General features: G+C 40.9%; 1 protein-coding gene across 3 annotated transcripts in view; it reads right to left on the reverse strand.

Moving 5' to 3' along the window:
• LOC309511143 (5-hydroxytryptamine receptor 3A-like) overlaps nt 1-24,842 on the reverse strand; it is a 52,216-nt gene extending 27,374 nt beyond the window's left edge. The window contains exons 1-2 of one of the 3 annotated variants that reach the window (XM_082186238.1): nt 24,689-24,815; nt 5,765-5,918 (exon numbers count right to left, since the gene is read on the reverse strand). Coding sequence is in view for 2 of the 3 variants with exons in the window: in XM_082186237.1 (XP_082042363.1) it covers nt 24,689-24,728 (40 nt within the window). In the remaining variant the exon portion in view is untranslated. Of the gene's footprint in view, nt 1-5,764; nt 5,919-24,688 lie in introns of all 3 variants that reach the window. The other 2 variants (XM_082186237.1, XM_082186236.1) reach the window with 2 other exon arrangements.
• Nucleotides 24,843-26,799: the final 1,957 nt, after the last annotated feature.

The following is a 26,799-nucleotide window of genomic DNA, read 5'->3' on the forward strand; positions in this document are numbered from 1 at the left end:
GCAGCTCTGTGATTCTACAGCATATGATTTTCAGTATTTTTCATATAATCCAAAATATTTAATAAACATTGTTCTGATCAAAAGACTTTCAAATGAATTTATTTAGAAACACAGACATCAATAATCAGCCTGTGAATCTCAACAATGGTGACACGAATAAAGCATGTTGCAGTGGCTGCCACCAATCACAACTCATTAATGGCTCCCATCATGCATTGCGGTATGAATAAATTATGATCTGAATTGTCTATGTAATTTACTTTTCCTAATTGAATATTCTGCTCGTCACCATTGTTGAGATGCATAGACTGAATCTTGACGTCTGTGTGTGAGCCTTTAAAACAACTTTTAAGAAATCCTTTGTATTATATATAAAATTCTGGATATTTATGCAGAATCACAGTTATGCTGTAATCAACAACATAAATCTAAGTCAGAAATAAGGATCTTAATGAGTTCAGTGATCAAGTTCAAATGATGATTCTCATAATATAACCAACACCATCAGATCACTTTTTTTTTTTTTTTTTTTGTTCATCTGGTAGTTATAACTCAAATACAACAACCAAACAAAAATCTAAAGTAAACATATAAGGGTCAAGAGCCCAACTAAAGCAAACAATGATCACCATAACGGTGGCTTATAATTTGTGATTTTCTCCTTCAGTGATTCTGCTTGTTAACATCAGGTGTCTTCAGTAATGGTCACTCATCGCTCAATTAATCACTTAATTATCTAATTAACTTTAACACTCTTGAGTGTTAATTTAACACTCATATTGTAACACTTTACACTCTTGAGTGTGGACTCATATACACTCCCAGGAGTGTTAATTTAACACTGGAGTTTTTGTTGTGTACTCAGGCTCGCGCTCGCCACGTAACCATAATACTAGCCAATATAAAATATAACTCAGGCCGTTTTAATGAGATCTCTGAAGATCTCAGCAGAGGAGGATTAAACAACTCCACAAACAGCATTACCAGCTTCACTTATTACTAATCAGACTGACTTCATTTCTGTCAGATGTCTAAAAATTATTATTGAAAATTAGCAGAGCTTTAGATGTTAATGATTTATTGAAAATACGTCCTGGTTGAAGTCACCATTATTGTGACTAGTGCTTTAGTTAGGCAGTTTGAAACTTAATTTACGCTTGCTGCTGTAACTGTTTGATATAGAAAAGAACAGTAAAAGAAAATGTGATCAGATGATAAAAGTTACTTGATGATGAAGATGTAGTCTTCATGTAATAGTCTCATTTACTGATCTCATTTAGAGTCTGACAGAAATAAAATTATTCTGGTAGTAAAGCTGGTAAGGCTGTTTGTGGAGTTTCTTTGGCTTCAGCCAAGGGTGAAATATCACGATCTCGGACTGAGGAGGGAGGACCATCCTGATCCGGATTTACCACGGAAGGCCTGCCAGGAGAACCCAGATATTTGGAAGCCATATTCGGGCCAGTTAGTACTGGGCTACTAGGAGTAAGCTGATCCCGTACTGCTGAACCCTTTTGCACTCTAGAACCCCTGGAGGCAGAACAATCGGGGAAAACATACACAGACGTGGCCTCAACCATGTCTGTATCATGATATCCAGACCCAGCGGAGCTGGAAGAGCACGGGAGAGGTGGCGCGGAAGGTGGTCGTCCGCATGAAGGGGAAACGGGACCACCTCTGACAAACCGACCTCCATCCCGGCTAAAGCCAACTTGGGGTGAAGTTTGAAATCCCCGGGCCGCAGCCCCTGCCTTGAAAGGATGGCTACCCCCTCTTTGATCAGAGAGACCACCAACGTTTTGTCTGTCAAAAATAGAACCTGATGGCCTCTCTGAAATCCAACACAGGTTCTAGGAGCAGAAACCATAACTTCCTGCCCATGATCAGAAAACGAGGGCATATGCGCGTAACTCTGGTCATGTGGAGTGGGTTCCCTCTCTGGAAAAACCCATTGGTCCTGAGCCACTACTACAGGGCCCCCACGTACAGCAGGCCAAAGAATAGCATGTTGAACACTGCTGCCAGCGAGCACTCTTTAATAAGGTCATATAGTGGTGGCCTGGCCTAGCTTGATATTCATATATGGTCAGGAAGGTGAATGTCCGAGCTGGAGACAACTGTGCCTGCATCGTGACTATAACCTACACCGCCCCCAGGAATCGGTTTCTCTGAAGAGGAACTAGTGGTTTTTCCTAGAGTCTGAGCCATATTCCAGAGCACCTCATGAGACTCAGAACAACACCTCGGTGTTGAACCGTCTGCTCTAGTAGTCAATGGACGGGAATGAGGATGCCCTGAAGACTCCATGGAGCTAGGACATTGACCATGCATTCCGAGGAGGTGCGGGGATACAATACTAGGCCGAAAGGAAGAGTCCGGAACTGATGCGCTTTTCCCCCAAAAGCGGATCTCGGAAACTTCCTGTGATGGGGTTAGAAGGGAACGAGGAGTTAAGGAGCTTGTGGATCTATCACGACAGACCAGTCCTCGGAGCTGGTCTGACTGACAGTCGGTATCTTGAATCTGAACCCCCTCGGAGGTTGATCCAGTACCTTGAGATCCAAAACAAGGCCTAACTCGACAGGGCCGCAACGTCTTCGGGCAGACACTGCGATTTGTGTTCGCTGGAAGCCGATGTGTCCCGAGGTGCCAACGGTGGCGGGAAGCAGACATCGATTTCCTAAGGGCTGCATAAGGGGGCGAGACTCTTGTACTCACTCTCCTGGGGGAACGCCCATAAGGGTCCGTGTGTTACGACAAGACCTCTTAGTCGAAGCCATCTTAACCCGAGAGACAGTCCTCAGACCTGTCTTCGGAATGGAGGGCTTCGTGCGAGAATGTTTCCTCTGGCCCCAAGCCTTATACGGGGGGGCACGAGAGGCAACCTTCTCAAAATATGAGGAGCTGGCGGCTGTCCCATGAGGCTGCCCCCTGCCAGCAACCCCACGAGACCTGGACTGATAACTGGGGATAGCTGATTGACGCTCTGCCTCCTGAAGCCTCTCGACAACGGTTCTTGCCACTAAATACAGGTGCAATTTTAGGCATGGATTTTCTGAGACAAATACATCTAATTTTAGACATGTCCCCAGAATCTTCTAGCATAAAAATGTCCTCAGCACAGATTTCTACCAATAATGCAACCCCTCCAGAGTATGCTTTCTTACAGAATCATCCAATTTGGGCTAAAGACAAGGATAATTGTGGTTTGTTGACAGGTGTAGAACCAGTCAAATTGACGGGAACTCCACCTCCGGTCACCAAATAATATCTGATCAATAAGGAAGCTATACAGGGGATCAAACCTATTGTAGAAAAGTTGCTGACACAAGGAGTATTAGTTAAAACCAACAGTCCATGTAATTCACCCATATGGCCCATCAAGAAGTCCAATGCAATATGGAGACTTACAATAGACTATAGAGTAGCCAATAAACATATTGATAAAATCACCCCGCTAGTGGCAGATCCATCTACAATTTGTAATGGCTTACCATTAGATTTTAAGATTTTTTCAGTAATTGATATGTCTAATGGATTCTTTTCTGTACCGTTGCAATCTGCCAGCCAGCCATGGTTAGCTTTCACCGGTTCCGGTTCCGGTTCCCATTCAATAAAAAATATTAAAACAACTAATAAAAAATAGTAGTAAGGGAAAAATCCACAATCCTTTTTGTGTTTATTTCTTATACTTGTCAAATGAGTTTAACAGACTGGTAATGTCAACAAATTCAACATACTGTTAAGCAATTTTTGCAAAAAAATATTAGTTTTTCTGAAGGAAAATAAAAATGTCTGCATTCTCTAGAATAATTTGGGACCTCTCATGTAGCTTATTGTATAATCTCCAGCAGTGGAGAATACCCTCTCAGAAGGGGTAGAATATGCTTGAACAGATGTAGAACAGATTATTTTTTAAATCGTTTGTAATGATTGATTCATAAAGACTTTACTTGTTTCATTACTGGATAAATCAGCGCTCTAGCAGTTAATAAACAGAACTGCATGCGTCTTGCGGAAGAACATTGTTGCCGGAGCTACTTCTCTCTATTTATGTCTATGACGAGTCACGCAGGCACTGGGCTACTCCGCAGCGGCTGCGATCCGCCAGTCTAAAGTATAGTCCGAGTATAAACGCTTATTGCAGGCTTAACGTAGTAATTCAGGATAAGTTCATGATGCACTCGCTCATTCTATATATTTTGTAAATTCTGAACACAAAAAAGTTACGGACTGCGTCTTTATGAATGTTTTGAAACATCAGATGTAATCGATACACTCGTTATTTGAGGGCAGCGACTTTCAAAAGGTGATTTACTCTATTTTGGTTGCTACCGTAGACATCAGTGTTTATACTCGAATAAACTTTTATTCTTTTATCTCAGTACTTCTGTGATCATTTGAATATTTGTAACAGAAATATCGATACTGTGATTGTAAAGCTGTTTCATATTGACAACTGCTCTCTGGGTCAGCGACAACGCAAACAGATTTGAATGTTCAGGGGTGAGGTTTTTGTAATTTAGGAATAAGATCGCGTGGGTGTTTGAATCGAGATCTTTAAAAGTTTAATCGCGCAGCTCTACTGTCTTTAATACTCTCTCTCTCTCTCTCTCTCTCTCTCTCTCTCTCTCTCTCTCTCTCTCTCTCTGCGTTGATATCTGACGCAAAACGTATTTGAGTAGTGCGAGGGCTTTTCAGTGCATTCATTACTATTTTAATATGAGGTGAGACGTCGCTATTAAAGGATAAGCTCCCAGAACTTCGCCCACAGAGCGCACCAGAACCGTTTTCGGAACCGAAACTTAGGAATTTCGCACGGTTCCAGTATTTTTTCAAAAACACTACCGGTTCTCGGTTCCCAACCCTATCGATGATATTTTGATTGCCTCAACAGATCACGAGGTACATCAAACTGAATTGGCAGCATTGTTGGACTATTTGCATAAAAGAGGACACAAATGCAGCTTTCACAAAGCTCAAATTGCTAAAAAGCAAGTCACATTTCTGGGTCAAACAATTGGTGCAGGAAATAGATCCATTACACAGGATCAAGCGGCTTCAGTCAAAGCCATACCTCCGCCTACTACCATTAAAACACTCATTTTTAGGAACAGCAGGTTACTGTAGACCGTGGATTGAAGAATATGCCTCGATTGCTCAGCCTCCGTATGACTTGTTGAAAGGCCATGGTAAAGATTCAGATATTTTTTGTATGGAAGAAGTTCACCTCAAAGCGTTCAATGATTTGAAGAGAGCACTATGTCAAGCACCAGCATTAGGAATTGCCCAATCTGATAGACCCTTTGTGCTTTATGTCTATGAACACTTAGGCTTCATGACTGCATGTCTAATGCAAGATTATGGGGGCAGTTTACGCCCAATTCATTACTATTCGGGTAAACTCGACATAGTCGCTCAAGGTATGGGCCCATGCCTCAGAGCAGTACAGGCAGTTAATCTAGCGCTTCAGGCTTCATCAGGAATGGTGTTAGGACAGACTGCACACTTGGTTGTGGGCAGAGTTGGATTTCCACCACATAATGTAGCGAGTCCTACTTGGCTTTAGTGACACTTAATTAACGATGGGCAAATTTTGATTGGTAGTACATTGTAGTAGTGATGTGACGTTCGGCACAGAGGCTTCGAAGCTTGTATCAAAAAAACGAAACATCTCACATTGAAGCATAGACAGTAAAATAAATGGACACAGCGACCCCATTGGATTCAACGGAGAAAAGTGAACTCAATTAGAAGCACTCACTTCCTGATGGCCGAGCGTACTGCGCAGACTCAAACTGAGCTTGACGACGTAGATGTGACGTGAGCAACCTGTCTGTCTTCTAGTAGCTGTGCCAAGAGAAATCTGAATCATTCCCTTGCAGAGACGGAGAGTGTAAGTAGGAGATGTCCATGAGCTAGGAGCAGGAGAAACTTTTGTTAAGTATTCTGATTAATTATTTTGTCACTTTGCCTCCACGTCCCCCCGATTGCCCACGAGCTTCTCCTCCTGTCCATGCGGTAATTTCTCTACTGTGTGACAGAGAGTTGTGTGGTTATGACGCAATCGTTAGCCTATTTTTACAAAAACTGCTTCTACGGGGCCATGACGTAAGATACAAGGTAATGGAGCCTTTTATACATTTTCGTGTTTCTTTAGAAATGAATAATGAACAAATGGAGTCTTTAAACGCCTCAGATGTGAAGTTATTCGCTGTCAAAGTGACGCCAAAATGAATGGTAATCAATGGAATGCTAACCGCAGGTGGGGGTCTGCTAATCAGTGGCAGCCCCCGGGGACGCTTCAGTTTCCGGCTGAAATATTACCCCCTTGCATTGAAGCAGTGTATCGGAGCTTGATTCGTTTTGCCATAACCAAGTGATTTGTGACGTCCGAAGCTTTGTTTCCACACACAGTCACGTGAATGCTTCGTATTCAGATTTAAAAATAGCGCGATCCCCTTGAGCAGGTTTTGAGTGTCATGCTCTTCGGTAGTAGTAAATACAAAAAGAAATAGACTTAGCCCTCACACTGTTGGAGTCCTGTTCCTTAATAAAAATCTTTAATTTCTTAAATTACCCACAAAATAAAATGTCCCCTCCCCAGTTTACAAGCACATCACCATTCCACATTAATTGTATTTTATTTTGACTATATATGCCTACATGAGCCTTGCCGATTAACTCATACGATTAGGACTGAGGCTAAAGTTTATGTGAATAAGGCTGCAATTTGTTGATCAAAGCAGATTCATAAGAATTGTTTCTGTACAAGTGAATTGGTCCCATTTATACTTTTTTAAAAAAAAAATTTTTTTTATAAATTCAGAGTTGTTTGTTCATACATTGCGTAATAACTACATCAACACTAACACATGAATTATGAGGATTAATTTAATTGCTTTGTGTTTTACAGAGCACAAAGTGATTTATTGCATGAAAAAAAAAAAAATGGATTGGTCTTCTGGGACAGAAAGGCAGCTTTTCCACCTTTTGACCACAAGATGTGCAACGTGTTGAAAAGCTTAGAGTAATGAACCATTTTACCATACAGTCGAGGGGGAAAGCCCCGGTGCTTCACAAAGCTTCATTTCACCATCACTACATTGTAGTATTTTTTATTTTTATTTATTTTTGGACACACTAGAATCAGCATATGAATCAGTAGAATGTCTGTACAGTAAAATTCAGAATGTCTGATCTGTGGCAAGAAAGCATTGTTGGTGAATAGAATCTATTAACAGCCAGGGGCGCGCCGCACCTCGCTTTTTTTCTTATCTGTGCGAAAGACTCAATAACTCAGTCGATTTTTGTCATACAGACAAGTGTTATAAATGTCTAATTTTAGTTGTCTAGACTCATAATAAAAAAAAATTTGTGCTTTTCGTAAAATAAAGAAAATAAGCATGATGCACGTTGGGCCGTCTCTCTCAGTTTGAAGTTCATTCTGAAACTGTGACTCAGTGAATACTTGTCACACAGAAAGAGGTGTATAGTCCAGGGGCCAAAGAGTAGAAGTCCTGCCATATGTTTATTCCACCCATGAACTCAGTCAGCTGATTTCACTAATTAGTTCTGTCTCCGGTCTGAATTAGCAAATCCAGGTGATTGGAACAAAATACTGAGGAGGACTTTTACTTTCTGAACCTGGACTTTACACCTCTGGTAAATGTATGTTTTTGATCAATGTTTTCCACCTATGATGTCATTTCTAGTGAGAAATGTCTATTGTAGTCAAATATTCACTTAGTTTTCGCCAAAGCTCGCTCTATTTTGCTGTACATCATTAAACCGTTACACTGCCTCCGAAGTCTATCAGAAATCAGTTTTGTGAGGAACCTTTGTGCGCAAACACTGCCTACAAAGTCATTGCCTCATAGAGCAGTGAGGCAACAAGAACGTTATAAGAACGTTCTCCAAATATTCAGTGTTGGTTCTAATTTTCTTGATGTTAGAGTTACTAACCATGTTTGAATTGGGTCAAGCTCAGCCGGTATTATGTGCAGTTATATATCGACCTCCTAAGTATAATAAGGACTTCATCAGTGACTTTTCTGATTTCCTGTCTGAAATTATGCCGAAATATGATCGGATTTTAATTGTAGGTGATATGAATATTCATGTGTGTTGTCCTACAAATCCGCTGGCAAAAGACTTTTTAAATCTTATCGATGCTTTTAATCTTACACAGTTTGTTTCTGGTCCGACACAGGTCCATGGTCACACATTAGACCTTGTTCTGTCATACGATGTACCTATTTGTAATGTAGACGTATTCGAAGCTGTCTTCTCTGATCACGCGCCTGTTGTATTTGACGTTTCTCTTCCCTATATCGAACCACTAAGCAATACGCTCCACCTCGTATCTGCAGGATGAACAAACCAACCACTGCTGCGCAATTGTCTGGTGCTTTTAATATTGCTAGGGAGGCTATGGGATCCTCTGATTGTCAAAATACAGCAGAGTTAATCTCTTCTTTTCTATCCACTTTTTGCACAATTCTTGACACCATTGCCCCATTTAAATCCATGTGTTCAAAACCCAAATCTGAACCTTGGATAAATGATTCTACTCGGGCTGCTAGAAAAAAAAGTGTAGAAAAGCTGAGTGCAAGTGGAAAAAAGTAATAAGGTTTTTTAAGAGATTCTGAGAGAAAGTTTGTACAGTTATCAGAGAACTGTTAAAGCTGAGAAGACCAAGTATCTCTCAGATTTTATTTCAAATAATTGCCACAAACCACATGTTCTTTTTAAAACAATTAACTCTGTTCTTAATACTTCCCAATCCTTTTATCATGTAGCATCCTCTGAGGCCTGTGTAAAATTTCTCCATTTTTTGTGGATAAGGTTGCCTTAATTAGAGCAAGCATCTCACTTCCTGCTTTTGACCCCTCCATTCCCATAGAGTGTGCAGCTGTTTTCACCCGATTTGAGTCTGTATCCATCACTACTCTTACAAATATTGTTACACATTTGAAACCCTCAGTTTGTCCCACTGATATTGTCTCACCGCACCTTTTTAAAGAGGTGTGGGACACTATTGGACCTAACATCCAAGAAAATATAAATAGCAGCCTTGCTTCAGGTTTTGTACCAGCCTATTTTAAACAAGCAGTGGTGCAGCCACTCATCAAAAAAACTAATTTGGACACATCAGTACTTTCAAACTATCCTATCTCTAAACTTCCATTTCTTTTGAAGATTTTAGAGAAGGCAGTTCTTCTACTGTTGCAGTCCTTTTTAGATACACATGGTGTTCTTGAGGTTTTAAGACATTTCATAGGACTGAATCCGCACTTTTGAGAGTTTTTATTGATCTTTTAATCAAAACTGACTCTGGAGATTGTGCAATTCTTATGCTTTTATATCTCACAGCAGCATTTGACACCAGTTGACCACAGTATCCTTATTTCTCTGTCAGGGTTCTGTCACATCTGTCTGGTTTAATTCTTAGTTTGATGACAGAGCTCTGACTTTCCCGGTTTGTCATGTTCTTATGTTCTAGTCCTGGGGCCCGTTCTTCGTACGTTGCTTAAAACATCCGAGATCAAATGAGACATCCAAGATGATATCATCGTGGTAATCATGATCTGGCTAATTAGGTTCTTCGAACACACCTGCCGGTTATGATTAGTATCGCTGGATTGAGTTAGTGAGATAATTGCGCGTTCATGCGCTGGTTTAAAAGGGGATATGTATCGGTAGTAGAAACATTGATCAGCAACGCTGCTATTGGCTGCTCAGCGTGGCCAAAGAGCGCGCTCAGTTTTTCTCCTCAGCAGAGCAAGAACTAATAGTCCAAGTTTATTCGGAATTTTAATGTTTAATTAAAACGCCAGGGAACACCTCAAAGTCTGCAAAAGCCAGGAGAGAGGGCTGGCAAAAAGTAGCAGACAATTTAAATCCGTTAGAAGTGGCCATGTCTTTTATCACTTAATAGCCTATATATTTGTATTTTAATAATTGCATAATTACTTTGTTCATTGTAATGTCAGAGTCACCACACTAGAACATGGAAACAAATAAAAGCGAAGTACAAAAATATTCTACCACATAATGGTAATTATTTTTTGTTATATTATAGTCTCTTATAGGTTGTCTGTTTATAAAAGCAACCAAGAAAAAGGCAAAAAAAAAGAAAAAAAAAAAGAAGATCTTAGTAGCCTACACTGTAAAATATTTTTTGCTGCATTAAATTAAGGCTGTATAGTCATTTCAACTGTTAAATCTTGAGTAATGATGAATTGCTTTGACTTGTGAAAGTGAAAACTGATAAACTTATGTTAATGTACAAATATTTTGCCATGAGCATTTTTCCCGAGTGTAGTTCATTGTAATGACATTGTGTTTTCCTCTTTTGTGCACTTTTACATAATACACCAACACTTGTATCTGTTCCCAAGAAAGTGGTGGCTGAAATATGTGGACATTTTCTAACTTTCCAAAGGAAAGAAAGTATAAGACTTTGTAATGTCCATTTGTTTCCATTGCACTGGACAGTGAATAAACCCTGTAAGATAACTGTCATATAGAGGAACTAGCCTACCTGCAAGTGCATAAATAACTTTACTTAATTTATACTTGTATACTTTATGGCTGCAATATAAGTTGCAGGATTCCACATCTACAGAAAGGCCTACAGAAGAGTCTGCACCTGACAGAGGAGACATAGGCCTACAGGTGGGCAGTGTATAGCCAACTTTTCCTTTTTATTTGTTACATGAGTCATGTGTCTAATGTCTCTTGTTGCAGGCACTTGACCACTGGCTTTTCTTTACAAAGAACAATTGAAATAAAACTTAAGGAACTAAGCATATTTGTCTTTTATTAAACATTTAATGAAAAGGTTTTTTTTTTTTTTTTTTTTTTTTTTGTGGCAATGTTGTGTAATATGGCACATGCAACAATGTCACAGGCCCTGTCAGGTGTGCAACCCTCAGGCTTATCAGACACTGAAATCTTCCCTTTAGTTAGCCAACGTTCATTTCATTGTGTGCCCTTGTCCTGGCTAGAGCTGCATAACTGGTTTGGGTCAGGGAATGGGGTCATAAAACACCTGTCTGTCATAATCACCTATGAAAAATGCAGTTCTGTTAGGATCAGCATAAGTGTATGTAATACAGTGAGCTTGATATTTAATTGTGGAACTTTTCTTACCACTTTCAAATAATGTGCATAAATGTGAATCTCTGAAAATTCTTAAGTCATGCACAGATCCTGGCCATTTTGCTTTCACATTTGTGATATGGAAGATTTTAGTCAACTGCCTTTTTTTAATTTGATATAATATTACTAATCTGGAATATTAAGAATCACAATAGTAACTGGGCTGCACATTTACACTGTGAACCCCCTTTCTGTTCACATAATCCCCTTCATTGAGGCCTTGATGGCAGTCTATGGTCTATAGTCTATGGTACCAGTCACATTAGTGAAGCCTGAGTGACATATACTGTAATCGGCATGGTCATGATTGCATGATCTTCATAAAAAAATGATGATAGCCTTAAAAAAAACTGCTTTAAAAAAAAAAAAACTGCTTTACAACATTGGGTCTTAATTAGTGGCTTGGAAATAGCACAAAAAAAACTAAAACTTTTTTTTAAACCTAAAAGCGGCAGGTACTCCGAATGACACGACAGACAGCACTTTCCATCAAGTTCTCCGCATCTCCAATGGTGTAAAGGAAAGAGCCACTCGCAAATAATCTTAGGGCAATGCAAACAGTTTGTGCTGTAGTTAAAGCCCGACTCCGACAAGTCGAAAATAAATGTGTGTTTCCAACAAATTAATAATGTAAACGACAATCTCACGAGTCACGAGAAAAAATATATATCTCAGAAAGTGCACTATCGCGCTGCGCTGGACTTCCCGCATCAGCTCCGCTTATGAAGCTGCAGTCTAATCCTGTTAACATGAAATAAACCTGCTCCCGAGCAGGTTTAAGATTGCGCACCTGTTGCTATGACAGCAAGTCCAGGATAAGCGTTGAAGAACCAAACAATCCAAGATCATGCCAAATCGCCATCAAATCCAGCTAACTGAGTTAGCGACATACGAAGAACGGCCCCTGTTTGTTATGAGCACATGGCTTGTCATGTGTTTCCTTGTGCCATGTGCTCTCCTGTCTATTGTCTAGCTCCTCCCATCTTGTTATCTGATTATTGATTAATTTGTCCCACCTGCCTTACTCGTTACCCTCCTTTGTTTGCTCCCCTATTTAGTCTCCCTGTGTTTGTAGTCCAGTGCTGGTTTGTTATATCTATGTTTCCTCGTGTTCCTGCTATAGACCTGTTTATCTTGTTTGCATGCTTTGTTTTCATTTGTACCTGGATTTATTTTCTATCTTTATTAAACATTCAACCTCTGCAATTGAGTCCTCGCTCTCCTTTTCCACAACCATATCGTGACATTCTCGCCTTGAGCATGCCGTGGGGATTAAGGACACTGCCTTAGAATGGTTTAGGTCATACTTGTCAAACAGAGATTTTAGAGATTTTTTTGGTGGCTCAATTTCACCTTCTGTGTCTCTCAAATGTGGAGTTCCCCAGGGTTCGATTCTGGGGCCAATTCGGTTCTCAATCTATTTGCTCCCCCTTGGATTAATATTAAAAAGACACAACATCAGTTTCCATCTTTATGCAGATGATTTGCAAATCTACCTGCCCATCAAAAGAAATGATGGTAATTCTCTAACAAGATTGGTTGACTGTTTTAATGATATTAAAGCCTGGATGGCTGTACATTTTTTAAACTTTAACTAGAGTAAAACTGAGTTCATGATTCTTAGACCCAGTGGCACCTCTGATGTCTCACAAATAGATCTGGCCATTTTGCAATTAAGTCTGTTGTAACAAACCTGGGAGTCAAAATGGATTGTGATTTTAAAATGGAGAAGCAGATCAATTCTGTTGTGAAAGCCATCAGTTTCTTTCAACTTAGGCTTCTTACTAAGCTTAAGCCCTTTTTATCTTTCACAGACTTTGAGAGGGTTATACATGCATTAATCACAACGCGCCTTGATTATTGTAATGCTCTGTATGTAGGTGTTAGCCAGGCCTCCCTTTGTCTACAACTGGTTCAAAATGCTGCTGCTCGTCTCCTTACTGGAACTTGTAAGCGTGATCATATCACCCCTGTCCTTGCCTCTCTTCACTGGCTCCCTGTTAATTTTAGGATTGATTTTAAGATTCTGTTGTTTGTTTTTAAAGCCCTTCATGGACTAGCTGTTCACTGTTCTGTTGAAGCCACATGCTCCTTCAAGGTCTTTAAGGTCTGCAAACCAGTCTCTTCTTGTTGTCCCTAAAACACGGCTAAAGAGCAGAGTGGATCGAGCTTTCTCAGTCGCAGCCCCGAAACTGTGGAATGAATTGCCTCCTTGTAACAGTATTAGCATTTAATGTCCCATTGAGCTGTGTCCAGGCGTGCTCTTTTGCGCCATCTACTGGTAGATTATAGCGGGTACAATTGTTTATGTTTGGGTTTCTGCACGAGCCCATTTTGCTGAGACACATGCTATGGCTGTAGCTGCCGGTTAGCTCCACTAAGAATGAAAGAAACGTGAAAATTTGAGATAAAATTAAGAAATAAGAGAGAAAGAAGATAGAGAAGAAGATAAAGGATTATTTAGCCCCCTCCGGGATGTAAGCTCACGAGGTTCGTGTTCTTTAAATGTTTTTTCTGTGATTAATGTCTTATCAACGAAGTTGTAACATTGGATAAGAACAAGCTCTGATATCTTGTTTTTTTTTTTTTATGTTGTTTTCTTTTGTGAGCAGTTCTCACGGGTTGTCAAGACCAGAATAAACCCTGTTTTATGACTCTACATCGTGCGTTCGTTGATCCTTGAGGGTGCTACAGTGAGAACTCCCGTCTGCTGAGCGCGGGTAGATAATGGACGGTGCCGACAACGAGCAACAGGTGCCACCATCAGCCACGGCGATGCACAGAAAGGAAGGAGCCACCGCTGGAAGGTCCAGGTGCCCTGAAAAATAAGTGTTGCCCCGGTTAAAGGACTAACTTGAAGAAAAATTGACTGTTAAAGGAATTAAGACTAATCTCTCTCTATTGATGAACAAAGCAAAAGACTGGAATATTTTCTATTGTTTAGATTTCTACTGCTTAAGTGACTGATATTCATACAGTGTTAAATTTGCTGTTGTGATAAGTAACCTGCACATTCAGTGGATTTCAGTAAGTACCAGAAGATAAATATTCTGGCTTGGTAAAGATATTTAATAGTGTTTCGTAGTTACAGTTATTTAAATCTTGACTTTAAGTTATATCTAAAGAGTTATAACTGTGCTTCAAGGTTACAACAGTAAGCTTAAATAAGATCAACATTCATTCACTCATTACCAAATCGAATTTAAGCTGCTTCATTAAATTCTGCACTTAAGACTAAGTTACAAATAAAAATTAAATAGAATAAATAAAAACTCCAACAATGGCAGAGCATGAGGTTAATCCAGAAGTAAATGAAGATGGTGATGTGGAACAACCTCATACAGACAAGGAATTACAAGCAGCAGAAGGCACAGCTGATGATGTCTCTATTACCTCATAAAGAGCACGGAGAAGCCAAAGAGTCCGTACACTGACGGAAAAGGGCCAAGAACTCCACAAGGAGCTCGTAGAGAAGGCTGCTTGTCGTTTCAGAGGACACTATGAGAAGTGGAAAGCTGCTGTTAAGGACGCTAAAGGAGCCATAGATGATAAGTACTCAGAGGATCTGCTGCAGGACCATGTCTCCAAGGTTTCAAATGCTTCTGAGGGTGTGAATGCTGCCTATGTTGAGTTGAGACGCATTGAATCTCCAGGTAATGAGACAAGACGGAGAATGGATACATGTGAAGCCATAACAAAGACAATTATCGGAGCAGTAGCAAAGTGCTCTAACCCAAGTAAATCTGAAGTTCAAGGAGATGAAAACTGGAAAGAGACTGAGCCTATATCTAAGTTAGTAGCCTCAGACAAGATGAGTGTAAAGTCACACCACACTAAGCTCTCTTCTCGCTCAAGGGTCTCCTCTAGAAACTCCAGCAGGCTTTCAGCCAAAAGACAAGATGCAGCTGCTGATGTTGCAGCAAATGAAGCTGCTCTGCAAGTTCTGCTTGAACAAGAAACTCATATGAAGGAAATCGAAAGACAAGAAGCGGAAATAGCACAAAGACAGAGAACTCTAGAAGCTAAGCGCAGAGAAGTAGAGCGACTTGAGACAATAAAAAAGCTAAATGCAGCAAAGGCTCGACAGCAGGTGTATGAACAAAGTGAATGTTCAGATGAAGAGATATACGGCCTACTTCACCGCAGTCCTGCCAAAAACAATGAAGTCAAGTCTGAAAACAATGAATCACATTGCAAACAGTGTTCTTCACCGCAAATTATGACACCTCAACGAGAAGTGAATACGACAGATCTGGTCAAAGCATTTGCAGAATCTCTTAGTGTAAGCCGTCTTCCGGTACCAGAGCCAACAATATTCAGTGGCGATCCTATTAGATATAATGATTGGAAGATTTCCTTTCAAACTCTGATCGACAGGAAAAATATACCAGTTGAAGAGAAGACTTATTACCTGAGAAAGTATGTAAGTGGGCCTGCAAAGAAGGCAATAGAAGGCTACTTTCTGCTTGGCACAGAATCAGCATACTATGCAGCATGGTCAGTTCTCGAAGAGAGGTATGGCAATCCCTTCCTCGTAGCCAAAGCCTATCGAGACAAACTCGATGCATGGCCAAAGATAAGCTCTAAAGACAGTATGGAACTTCAGGCATTTGCTGACTTCCTTTGCTGCTGCAAGACAGCCATGTTACAAATGAAGGGGCTGGAAATGTTCAATGACTGCAATGAAAACCCAAAAATGCTTGCAAAACTCCCAGATTGGCTCACTTCAAGATGGAATAGAAAGGTTATGGAAGTGCAAGAGGAAAACCACACCTTCCCGAGCTTCAGCCAATTTGTGGACTTCATCTCACGGGAAGCCAAAATTGCCTGTAACCCCATAACATCTCTTTTCGCTCTGAAACCAATTGAAATTGAAAGTACAAAAACACCAAAGAACAAAGGTTATGGAGCAAAGGTACTGGCAACTAACTTAAATGAAAGATCTGTCAGTACTAGTTGTGTGTACTGTGAGAAGTTGGGTCACAGCCTACTTAATTGCTGGAAGTTCATGAGTGAGAGTATTCATGAGAGACTAAATTTTGTTCAAGACAAGAAGTTATGCTTTGGCTGTCTAAAGTCTGGTCACCACTCCAAGGATTGTGAAAGCAGAGCCACCTGTGATACATGTGATAAAAAACATCCAACATGTCTTCATGATAACCGTACCAGAGAAGAAAGAACAAGAAAAAATCAAACCAGCAGTGACAGGACAAGACAAAGAAACCCAGACACTTTACAAGACGATACCGTCACACTAACAACAAGTGAAGCAACATCTAACAGAGTCGCACAGAATGTTGATGACACTCACACATCCTCCATTGTTCCAGTATGGGTGTCAGCTGAAGGCAAGCCAGAGCATGAAGTTCTTGTGTACGCGCTCCTTGATACGCAGAGCGACACAACCTTTATCCTCGAAGAAACAGCACAAGCTCTGCATATTAAAGGTAAATCAGCTCAGCTAAGGCTTACCACCATGTCATCAAGAAACACAGTTGTGTCGTGTCGCAAGCTCTCAGGTCTACAAGTAAGAGGATTTTATTCAAATAAGACAATTTCCCTACCAGTAACATATGCAAGGGACTTCATACCTGCAAACCGAGATCACATTCCAACCCCTGGAACAGCCAAGGCATGGCCTCATCTTGAATGCATTGCGGAGGAGATCGCTCCACTACAAAGCTGTGATATTGGCCTACTGATTGGCTACAACTGCCCCCAAGCACTTGTTCCTCGTCAAGTTGTGTCAGGAAACGAAAATCAGCCGTTCGCACAAAGGACTGATCTGGGATGGAGTATTGTGGGTTATGGCAATCCATGTCTTGATTATGGAGATCCTTTCGGTGTAAGTCATCAAGTCATTGTGAAGGAAGTGGTGCCGGATATTCAAACCTCCTCAAACATCACCAACAAGGTTCACTATGTTTTCAGAACTCAAATAAAGGAAATGATCTCCCCTACAGAGGTCCTGAAAATGTTGGAATCTGACTTTGTTGAGAAGTTCCCAGATGTCAACATCTCTCAAGAAGATCTCAGATTTCTAGCAAAGATAAGGAAAGGCATTAGACACAAGGAGGATGGCCATTTTGAGATGCCACTCCCATTCAAGAGTGAAAGGCCTAACCTGCCAGATAACAAGGCATGTGCTATTCATCGCCTCAAATGTTTAGGAAAAAAGCTCAAGAGGAACAAGCAGTACTACATGGACTACAAGAAGTTCATGGATGAGATAATAGCCCTTGGGGATGCTGAAAGAGTACCAGAGCAAGACATCGACAAGAGACCAGCTTGGTACATCCCACACCATGGGGTGTATCATCCCCAAAAACCCGGAAAGATTTGCGTTGTCTTTGACGCCTCCGCCAAGTTCAGAGGCACCTCACTAAATGACCATCTCCTGACTGGTCCAGAGCTAACAAACACCCTGCTTGGAGTCTTGTGTCGCTTCCGAAGAGGCCCAGTGGCTTTCATGTGTGATATTGAACGCATGTTCCACCAGTTTCATGTGAATGCTTGCGATCAAGATTACCCACGGTTCTTGTGGTGGGAGAACGGAGACCTCGAAACTCCATTCACTGTCTACCGAATGAAAGTACACTTATTCGGCGCAGCGTCCTCTCCAGGTTGCGCAAACTATGGCCTCAAACACCTCGCAGCTGAAGGAGAAGGAAGTTTTGATGAAGAAACCATCAAGTTCATCAAAACTAACTTCTATGTCGATGATGGACTAGGAAGTGTCGACACTGAAGATCAAGCAATACAGCTTGTCAATGAAGCACGCAAGCTCTGCAGGATGGGCAACCTTCGGCTGCATAAGTTCATCTCAAACAGCACCCAAGTTCTAGCTTCGCTTCCAAAGGAAGAATGTGCTGTAGTTGTCAAAGATCTAGATATGGCACTTGGTGAAGTGCATATGGAGAGAGCACTTGGCGTACAATGGTGTGTGGAATCAGACCAATTCCAGTTCCGAGTGGTTGTTAAGGAAAATCCACTCACCCGAAGAGGAGTATTATCCACAGTCGCCTCTGTGTTTGATCCATTTGGGTTTGTGTCGCCTTTCATTTTGCTAGGAAAGCAAATCTTGCAACAAATGTGCCGAGATAAGCTCAGCTGGGATGATAGCTTACCTGACAGTCTTCGACCTCAGTGGGAGTCTTGGCTGCGGGACCTGGGAAACCTGGCAGATGTAAAGATTTGCAGATGCTACATTCCTTCAAACTTCAAGGCACAAGGAACTGCATCATTTTTCCGATGCAAGTGCATCTGGATATGGCATGTGCACCTACCTGAGAGCAGTAAGCACATCTGGTGAAGTTTACTGCACCTTGGTGATGGGAAGATCGAGAGTTCCACCATCCAAAGTCACAACTATACCACGTCTAGAGTTGTCAGCGGCCGTTGTTGCTGTTCGCACCGGTGACATGCTAAAAAAGGAATTGGAAATAGAAATCTCAGAAGAAAGGTATTGGACTGACTCTAAAGTGGTGCTCGGCTATATCAGTAATGAGGCCAGAAGGTTTCACGTGTTTGTTGCAAACCGTGTCGAACGCATCAAACAAAGTACAGAGTCAACACAATGGTGGTATGTAACTTCCAAAGACAATCCGGCAGACCACGCCTCAAGAGGCCTTACAGCAGAACAACTTGTAGCTTCAAACTGGTTCAAGGGCCCAGATCTTCTCTGGCAGAAGGTCATAACCAGTAGTGTACTCAAGGTGGGAGAGTTATCGAACAGTGACCCAGAGGTCAGGAAAGTTCAAGTCCACACGATACAAGCAGAAGAACAAAGGTCACTGTTAGATCGGCTTCAGAAGTTTTCAGACTGGTTGAGAATGATTAAAGCTGTGGCCAGACTCAAGCGCTATGTTAAAGAAGCAAAGGATCACAAGAAGTCATGTAACATTGTTAACCTACAAGAGAGAAAAGAAGCAGAGGTAACCATAATTAAGATGGTCCAAGCAGCAGCGTTTACTCAGGAGATAAAAACCTTACAACATCATGAGGTGATGCAGACCAAAAACAGGGTCAGCAAGTTATGTCCATTTCTCGACAACCAAGGCATTCTTCAGGTAGGCGGACGCTTAACACATGCTGCTTTGCATCCTAATGTCAGACATCCTGTGATCCTGCCAAGAAACAGTCATGTGTCTACATTACTCGTCAAACATTATCACGAGAAGACATACCATCAAGGAAGAGGGATCACGATGAACGAGCTGCGAGCTAACGGATACTGGATACTTGGATGCAGTAAGATTGTTTCATCTTACATCTATAAATGTTTAAAATGCAGAAGATTCAGAAGGTGCACAGAACAGCAGAAGATGGCAGACCTCCCGGAGGATAGGATGGAAACTACACCACCATTCACCTACTGTGGGATGGACTGCTTCGGTCCTTTTTACGTCAAGGATGGCCGCAAGGAGTTAAAGCGTTATGGATTGTTAATCACCTGCATGTGCTCCAGAGCAGTACATCTTGAGATGCTTGATGATCTATCAACAGATTCCCTCATCAACTCTTTACGTGCATTCATAGCCATCAGAGGTACAGTTCGGCAGATAAGATGTGATCAAGGCACGAACTTTGTCGGCACCAGAAATGAGTTTGCTGAAGCATTCAAGGAAATGGATCAAGCAAAGCTGGAAAAACTGGACTGCGAGTTTCTCATGAACACCCCAGCGTCAAGTCACATGGGTGGTGTCTGGGAAAGACAAATCCGCACCATAAGAAGTGTACTCACGTCAATCCTGGATCAATCAAGCAAACAACTTGACAGCTCTTCTCTAAGGACATTCCTGTATGAGGTAATGGCAGTCATCAATAGCAGGCCATTGACTACTGACCAACTGTGTGATCCATCAAACCCAGAACCTTTAACGCCAAACCACATACTGACCATGAAGTCAACAATCATCTCCCCACCTCCAGGAAGGTTTGTAAAGGAAGATCTTTATCTCCGTAAGAGGTGGCGTCGTGTTCAACTCCTCGCCAACACCTTCTGGACAAGGTGGAAAAACGAGTATTTGTTAAACATTCAAGGTAGACAGAAGTGGACCAAGGAGCATAGAAATGCTAAGGTTGATGATGTTGTTCTCCTGAAGGACGAGATAACTCCACGCAGCCAGTGGAAATTGGCGAAGATCACTGAAGTCTACCCTGGAAAGGATGGAATAGTGAGGAAGGTGAAATTGTTAATGAGTGATCAAAACCTGGACGAAGAAGGAAAACGTACCTCCAAACCCGTTCATCTGGAAAGGCCCATTCAGAAGACAGTCGTTCTGATGGAGGCAGAAGAAGATTCTCAACCTCGCTCTGCCTAAAATATAGTTAATATTCTTTAATTCATAAGCTATTCATTAGTCATAGTTGATAATTTGTTCTTTAAAAATCACAAGTGATTGGTGGGAGTGTAACAGTATTAGCATTTAATGTCCCATTGAGCTGTGTCCAGGCGTGCTCTTTTGCGCCATCTACTGGTAGATTATAGCGGGTACAATTGTTTATGTTTGGGTTTCTGCACGAGCCCATTTTGCTGAGACACATGCTATGGCTGTAGCTGCCGGTTAGCTCCACTAAGAATGAAAGAAACATGAAAATTTGAGATAAAATTAAGAAATAAGAGAGAAAGAAGATAGAGAAGAAGATAAAGGATTATTTAGCCCCCTCCGAGATGTCAGCTCACAAGGTTCGTGTTCTTTAAATGTTTTTTCTGTGATTAATGTCTTATCAACGAAGTTGTAACATTGGATAAGAACAAGCTCGGATATCTTGTTGTTTTTTTTTATGTTGTTTTCTTTTGTGAGCAGTTCTCACGGGTTGTCAAGACCAGAATAAACCCTGTTTTATGACTCTACATCGTGCGTTCGTTGATCCTTGAGGGTGCTACACTCCTCATGTTAGATTGGCCCCCAGCCTTCCGTTTTTTAAATCGCGACTTAACCCCTTCCTCATCACCCCCAATTTGGGCGAGTGAGGCATACATGACATACCCAAAATAAAAAGGTTGCTGCTCACAACTCATTCTGAATAGACACATAAGCAACATATATTTAGAAAGCCAACCCTTGAGAGTTTACAGTTCAAGACTCAAAATGAACCAGACTGTTATTAATATTGAGATATATAAGCTCAAACATAAAAACAAAAACAACAAATATTAAGACAATATTTATTAAATGTATAAAAATATTATGTGAATTTAGGATAGCAACTTATAACCACAACTAAAGTGTAGGCACAATTGTGGTCATGCTTCATTTCAATTTTGAGGATGATATCTCTAAAATTATGCATTTTATGAAGCCTATTGTGTGACCATGTCAGGAGAAAGCTCCTGCAGCAGGCGCATTAGCACAACAGGTAGCCTCGAGCTACATGACACAATTTAATTTATTAATATTATACTTTTATTTAAAGCTCAATTTAAAACACCGTTAAGTATTTGTATCATATTCCGGTCGCGGTTTACAATGCTTTCAAGTCATAAAAATATTTTGAAATATGTTATATTTAGCATTTTATATGAAGCTATGCGCTATGCTTACCTATACCTATATTCTTTATGCATATAAAAATACCCAAAATCGCACGAAAATCACCTACAAAACACACATACTTAATTCGTGCATTTATTAACTTCTTGTTTCAGGTGTAGAGATGTTACTTTCGCTTTGTTATCACGGATGTCCAGAATCAGGAAGTGTACACATGACGCGTCATGCAGAAGAGTTGAATCACGTGGATGATTGACAGCTGCACAAGCAAATCATATTTGTTTGAGGTCACATCTGACGCGAATCAGGAAGAGGAGATACACATCTAGCTCCATTAGCTGTTTGAGCTCTTCAGATCGCATTATTCAGTGGAAATGAATAGAAATCGTTATTCTGTATGCCTAAATTTTTTACTAGCATGTGATAATTAATAATTATTTCTCCAAATATGCGCACTATTGGACTAAGAGCCCTGGTGGATGCTGTATATTGCATGTATTTGAGCACAAATAAACCGGAGAAGACGAGAATGAATGTTGTGTGAGTGATTATTTCTATTCAAAATAACGATCGTTACAGATTCATTATTTTGCACTCCTGGCATAAATTAAGAAATTAATGTCACTGCAAACCAGTTTAATCATAAACAGTGGTCAAATATCGAAGCTGGAGTCTTAAACCTTTCTTATAATGCTGAGTTTGTCCAGATCAAGTAAGAGTGTGATGTTTTGACGAGAAATGAATTTTGAACAACAATAATCCGGGATCACCAGTGATCCCTGACGAGGAAGGGGAAACACATTTTTATTCCTTGGCTTTTAATCCGGCATGAGAGTTGTTATGTTGTCTGGTGTTGTATCCTGTCTATTTACTGTTTCTTGTCAATATACAGCACTTTGGTCAACATGGTTGTTTTAAAATGTGCTTTAGAAATACAGTTAGTATTGTATTGTATTAGAGGAACGTGTTTTAAAAGTAATAATGCTCCGCAAACATTCTAGGAATGTTGATTTCTAACATTCCAAGAACATAAAAATGTCCAGTTTCCTTAATGTTACTAGAATGAATGTTATTTAAAGGTTAGTGTGATGTTCCTGAAACATTCTTTCAATCATCTTTCGAAAGAGTAATAAGAACACAAACTACAACTTTATTCAGCCACAGCCTTGAACTGAAGATAAAAGACATTAACTCTCTCAAGATCTGATTAAACTACTACACAAACAGCATTACCAGCTTCACTTATTACTAACCAGACTGACTTTATTTCTGTCAGACGGCTACAGAAGTTCTTGTTGAGAATAGAAGAGGTTTAGATGTTGTTGATTTATTGTTTCATTTGAAGTTACCATGATGTTGATCAGTGTTCTCTTTCGTGACCTTTGACTTTCTATCACTAGTTTATCTCTAGCTGCTTAATCTGTGTTTACAAGACATATTGGTTATGACAAGATAATTAGTTTGGTGATATTGACTATGTATTGATAATGACATAAACATCATGTAGTGGCCTGATTCAGTGATCTCATATAGAGTCTTATTATTTGATAGGCTCATTCATTTTATATTATGGATTTTACAGCATGAGATCTATAGTGTAGAATTTTCAAATCATTGTGCACAATAAAGGTTTGAACTACTGCATCTTTTAGACACACACAGACATCAAGAATCAGCAAATGAATCTCAACAATGGTGATGATAAAATGTAGTGCATGATGGGGGCCATCAATCAAATCTAATCAATATATCCCATCATGCATTTCAGCATGAATTCAATTATGCTGAATTGCGTAATATTCCATTTTATCATTATCTGCTTTTATGTTTTGCTGTTGTTCTTGTTGCGACTTTGTAGTAGCTTGTGTTATGATGTTCAGAGTTTTATCTGATTATTTTGTTAATTGTCACCGTTGTTGAGATTCATACACTGATTCTTCATTTCTGTGTTGGTTTAAATCATTCTAAAGATTACAATTATTGTTGTTAAGGTTCTTTGGATTATCTATTTGTCACTGCTCGCTTGCATAGTGTAGGGTCAGAGTCATGAAATGTATTATACATTCCTCATACACTGAAAGATAAGACGCTTTATGAAATCAGTGAATCAGGTCAGTACATGATCATTATGCCAACATCAATAAACAAAAAACATCACCTATTCATATTTTCTCTCTGATTGTCTTGCCATAACAAATGTGTTTTATAAACACACAGTTAAAGCAGCAAGAACAAATCTAAAGTTAGATAAAGTCAAGGGTCAAGAGCCCAACTAAAGCAAACACTGCTCGTCACAATGCTGACATTGGTGACTTTCAATAAAACATCAAAATCTAAACCTCTTGTAATTCTCAATAACAACTTTTGTGACAAATTGGTTTGTGATATTATTATTTTATTATTTTTTTGGTAAATTGCTGGCAACCAGCAATTTTTTTTTCACCATAAATTGAAGTTCAATGCCATAAAACCTAAAACATTCCCAACGTACGGTAAAGTACTTGCAACCTGCTGCCATTTTTTTTTTTTACTGTAAACTTTATTTCAGTGCAGTTAAACCTTAAATATTTAAACAGTATTGTTTATGGTAAAGTACTGGCAACCACAGCTGCCAGTTTTTTACCGTAAACTTTAGCTCAGCACTGTAAAACCTAAAATATTACTACCGTATATTTTACAGTAAAGAGCTTAAAACCAGCTGCCAGTTTTTTTACACAAACTTTAGTTCAGTGCCGTAAAACATAAATATTTCTACCATATATTTACAGTAAAGTACTGTTAACCACAGCTGCCAATTTTTTTTTTTCGTAAATTTAAATGAAATGCCATAAAACATAAAAAGTGCTACCCTATTTTTTACGGTAAGATACGGAAAAAGCAACGGTATGTTTTTTTATATATATATATATATATATATATATATATATATATATATATATATATATATATATATATATATATATATATATACTGTTAAATGTAAGGATTTTACAAGTGGTAATCATCATTAAACAATGTTAACTTACCCAATGAGACAAGAAAACATATTAGCCAGTGCAGGAACATGTTCAAAAGTGAAATAAAACACCAAGTGTCTGAGATACTTCTGCTGTAGGATGAGGAGTCACTCTTGAACAGATGTCAGGGATTTGGTCATTTATACACTGTGAGTGAGCAACACATTCTCACTCTCAACCACAGTGGCAGAGCAGGATATTTTAGTTCCCTTTCAAGGGAACTCCCGTTGCGTCGAGAATGACGCTATGGGGAACGCTTTGCGTGATGACGTCTTGAAGCACATGTAAAATCATTCCAATGGTGTGGCGGAACGTCAGAGGCGGGTGACGTCACGTACCAGGAAACTATAAAAGCCGGCCCGAAACAGAAAACGAAAGCTTTCTGAGTCTTCAGTTGCGCTCTGTGTTGAAATCTGTCCTTGTTATTTGGTGTTGTCTGTCTATATATATATATATATTGATTCAGTTATGGCGAGCAAGCAGCAGTATCGAGTGTGTGTCCATCCCTGCCCGCGTTATTTAACGGGAGGTGACACACACACTCTTTGTGTTGTTTGTTTGGGAGAGGAGCATGCCCAGTCAGCACTCGAGGGTGGTGACTGTGTGCATTGCGAGGCGCTTCCATTGCGTACGCTCCGATCCCGTTTGGCTCGGTTCAATCCCGACCACGTTCCCCAGGGCTCGGGTCCCACCGCGGCTGAGGCTCGGCGGCGATCTCAGACCTGGGGTTCGCAAATGGATCTGTCAGTGGATGTTGAGACGGGCTCTGCCTTATCTCAGCCTCAATCTGACAGATCCAGTGCCTCTCATCAGGGTGTGGAAGCACGCGCTGCGGTTTCTTCCCCCCTGATAGAGGCACCAATACTGCAATTGTCCATCTCTGAGGAGTTGGATGTTGTGAGTATTGAAGCTGAGTCTGAGGATTCGCCACCTCAGTCTCACGCGTTTGAGGAACTGCTCGATGTTATCACTAGAGCAGTTGACAGACTTTCTATTGAGTGGCCAGAGGATAGGCAGGACGTTCGCTCAAAAAGCAAGCTTGACGAACGCTTCCTGCCATCTCGTGCGCAGCCCCAGCGCAGGAGTCTTCCGTTTTTCCCCGATCTCCACACCGAGGTGTCGAGATCGTGGGGGAAACCAGTGTCATATAGAGTATTTTCACCACACACATCCCACTACTCTTCCATTTATAAATATAAAGAGCATGGTTATGGGGAGATGCCGAAGGTGGAAGAGACGCTGGCTAGCTGTCTCTCTCCAGCAACGGCATCTTCCCTGAAGACTCCTACACTTCCATCTAAACCAGTTAAAACAACATCTTCCCTGGTTCATAAATCGTATGCAGCCGCTGGTCAAGCTGCAGCGTGTCTGCATACGATGTCTATTATGCAAGCCTATCAGGCTGAACTGCTGGGTGATTTAGAGGAGGGCGGGGGTATTGGTCCTGACACTGTGGCTGAACTACGCAGAGCCACAGATCTGTCTCTCAGGGCCACCAAGGAGACCGCCAGATCAATTGGGCGGTCTATGGCAGCCCTGGTGGCCACTGAGAGGCATCTGTGGCTCAATCTGAGCGACATTAAAGACAAAGAAAAATTTTTATTTGGCGATGCAGTTAATAGTGCAGTAGCAAAATCACAAGAAGCTGCCAAACAAGCAGCTGCTCTCCAAAAACTTCTCCCCCGCCGTTCTTTCTATGAGGCTGCTGAGCGGGAGCAGCCTCACTCCTCTAAAAAGAGCGCTGAGCACCGTGCCACTCAGAAACAGAGCGTTTCCTCCCGTGCTCCCCCACAAAAACCTCGGGGACACGGAGGGCGCGCTCAAACCCAGCAGTCTTCGAGGGGTAAAACGGATCTGCGGACCGTTATTACTGCCAAGAAGGCTGCTGGGAAAAAGTCCTGACGTCCGAGGACCCAGGACAAATGAGGGTAGTTCCCCCCGAAGCAGAGCGGTTAACACCTCTTTTTACGGTGCCCGTCTCTCTTCGGTGCCCTCAGGGGACCGTTCTGCCAACCCTGCCACCTCTGGTGTTACAGGGCGCAGCGGTCTCCGGCGAGCACATATCTCAAGGTCCACCCGGAAACGTAGTGGCCTCGGGATGCCCGCCCCCTCCGAGGAGG

Source organism: Leuciscus leuciscus (assembly GCF_965113295.1).
Source record: "Leuciscus leuciscus genome assembly, chromosome: 1".
Taxonomy (NCBI): Eukaryota; Metazoa; Chordata; class Actinopteri; order Cypriniformes; family Leuciscidae; genus Leuciscus; species Leuciscus leuciscus.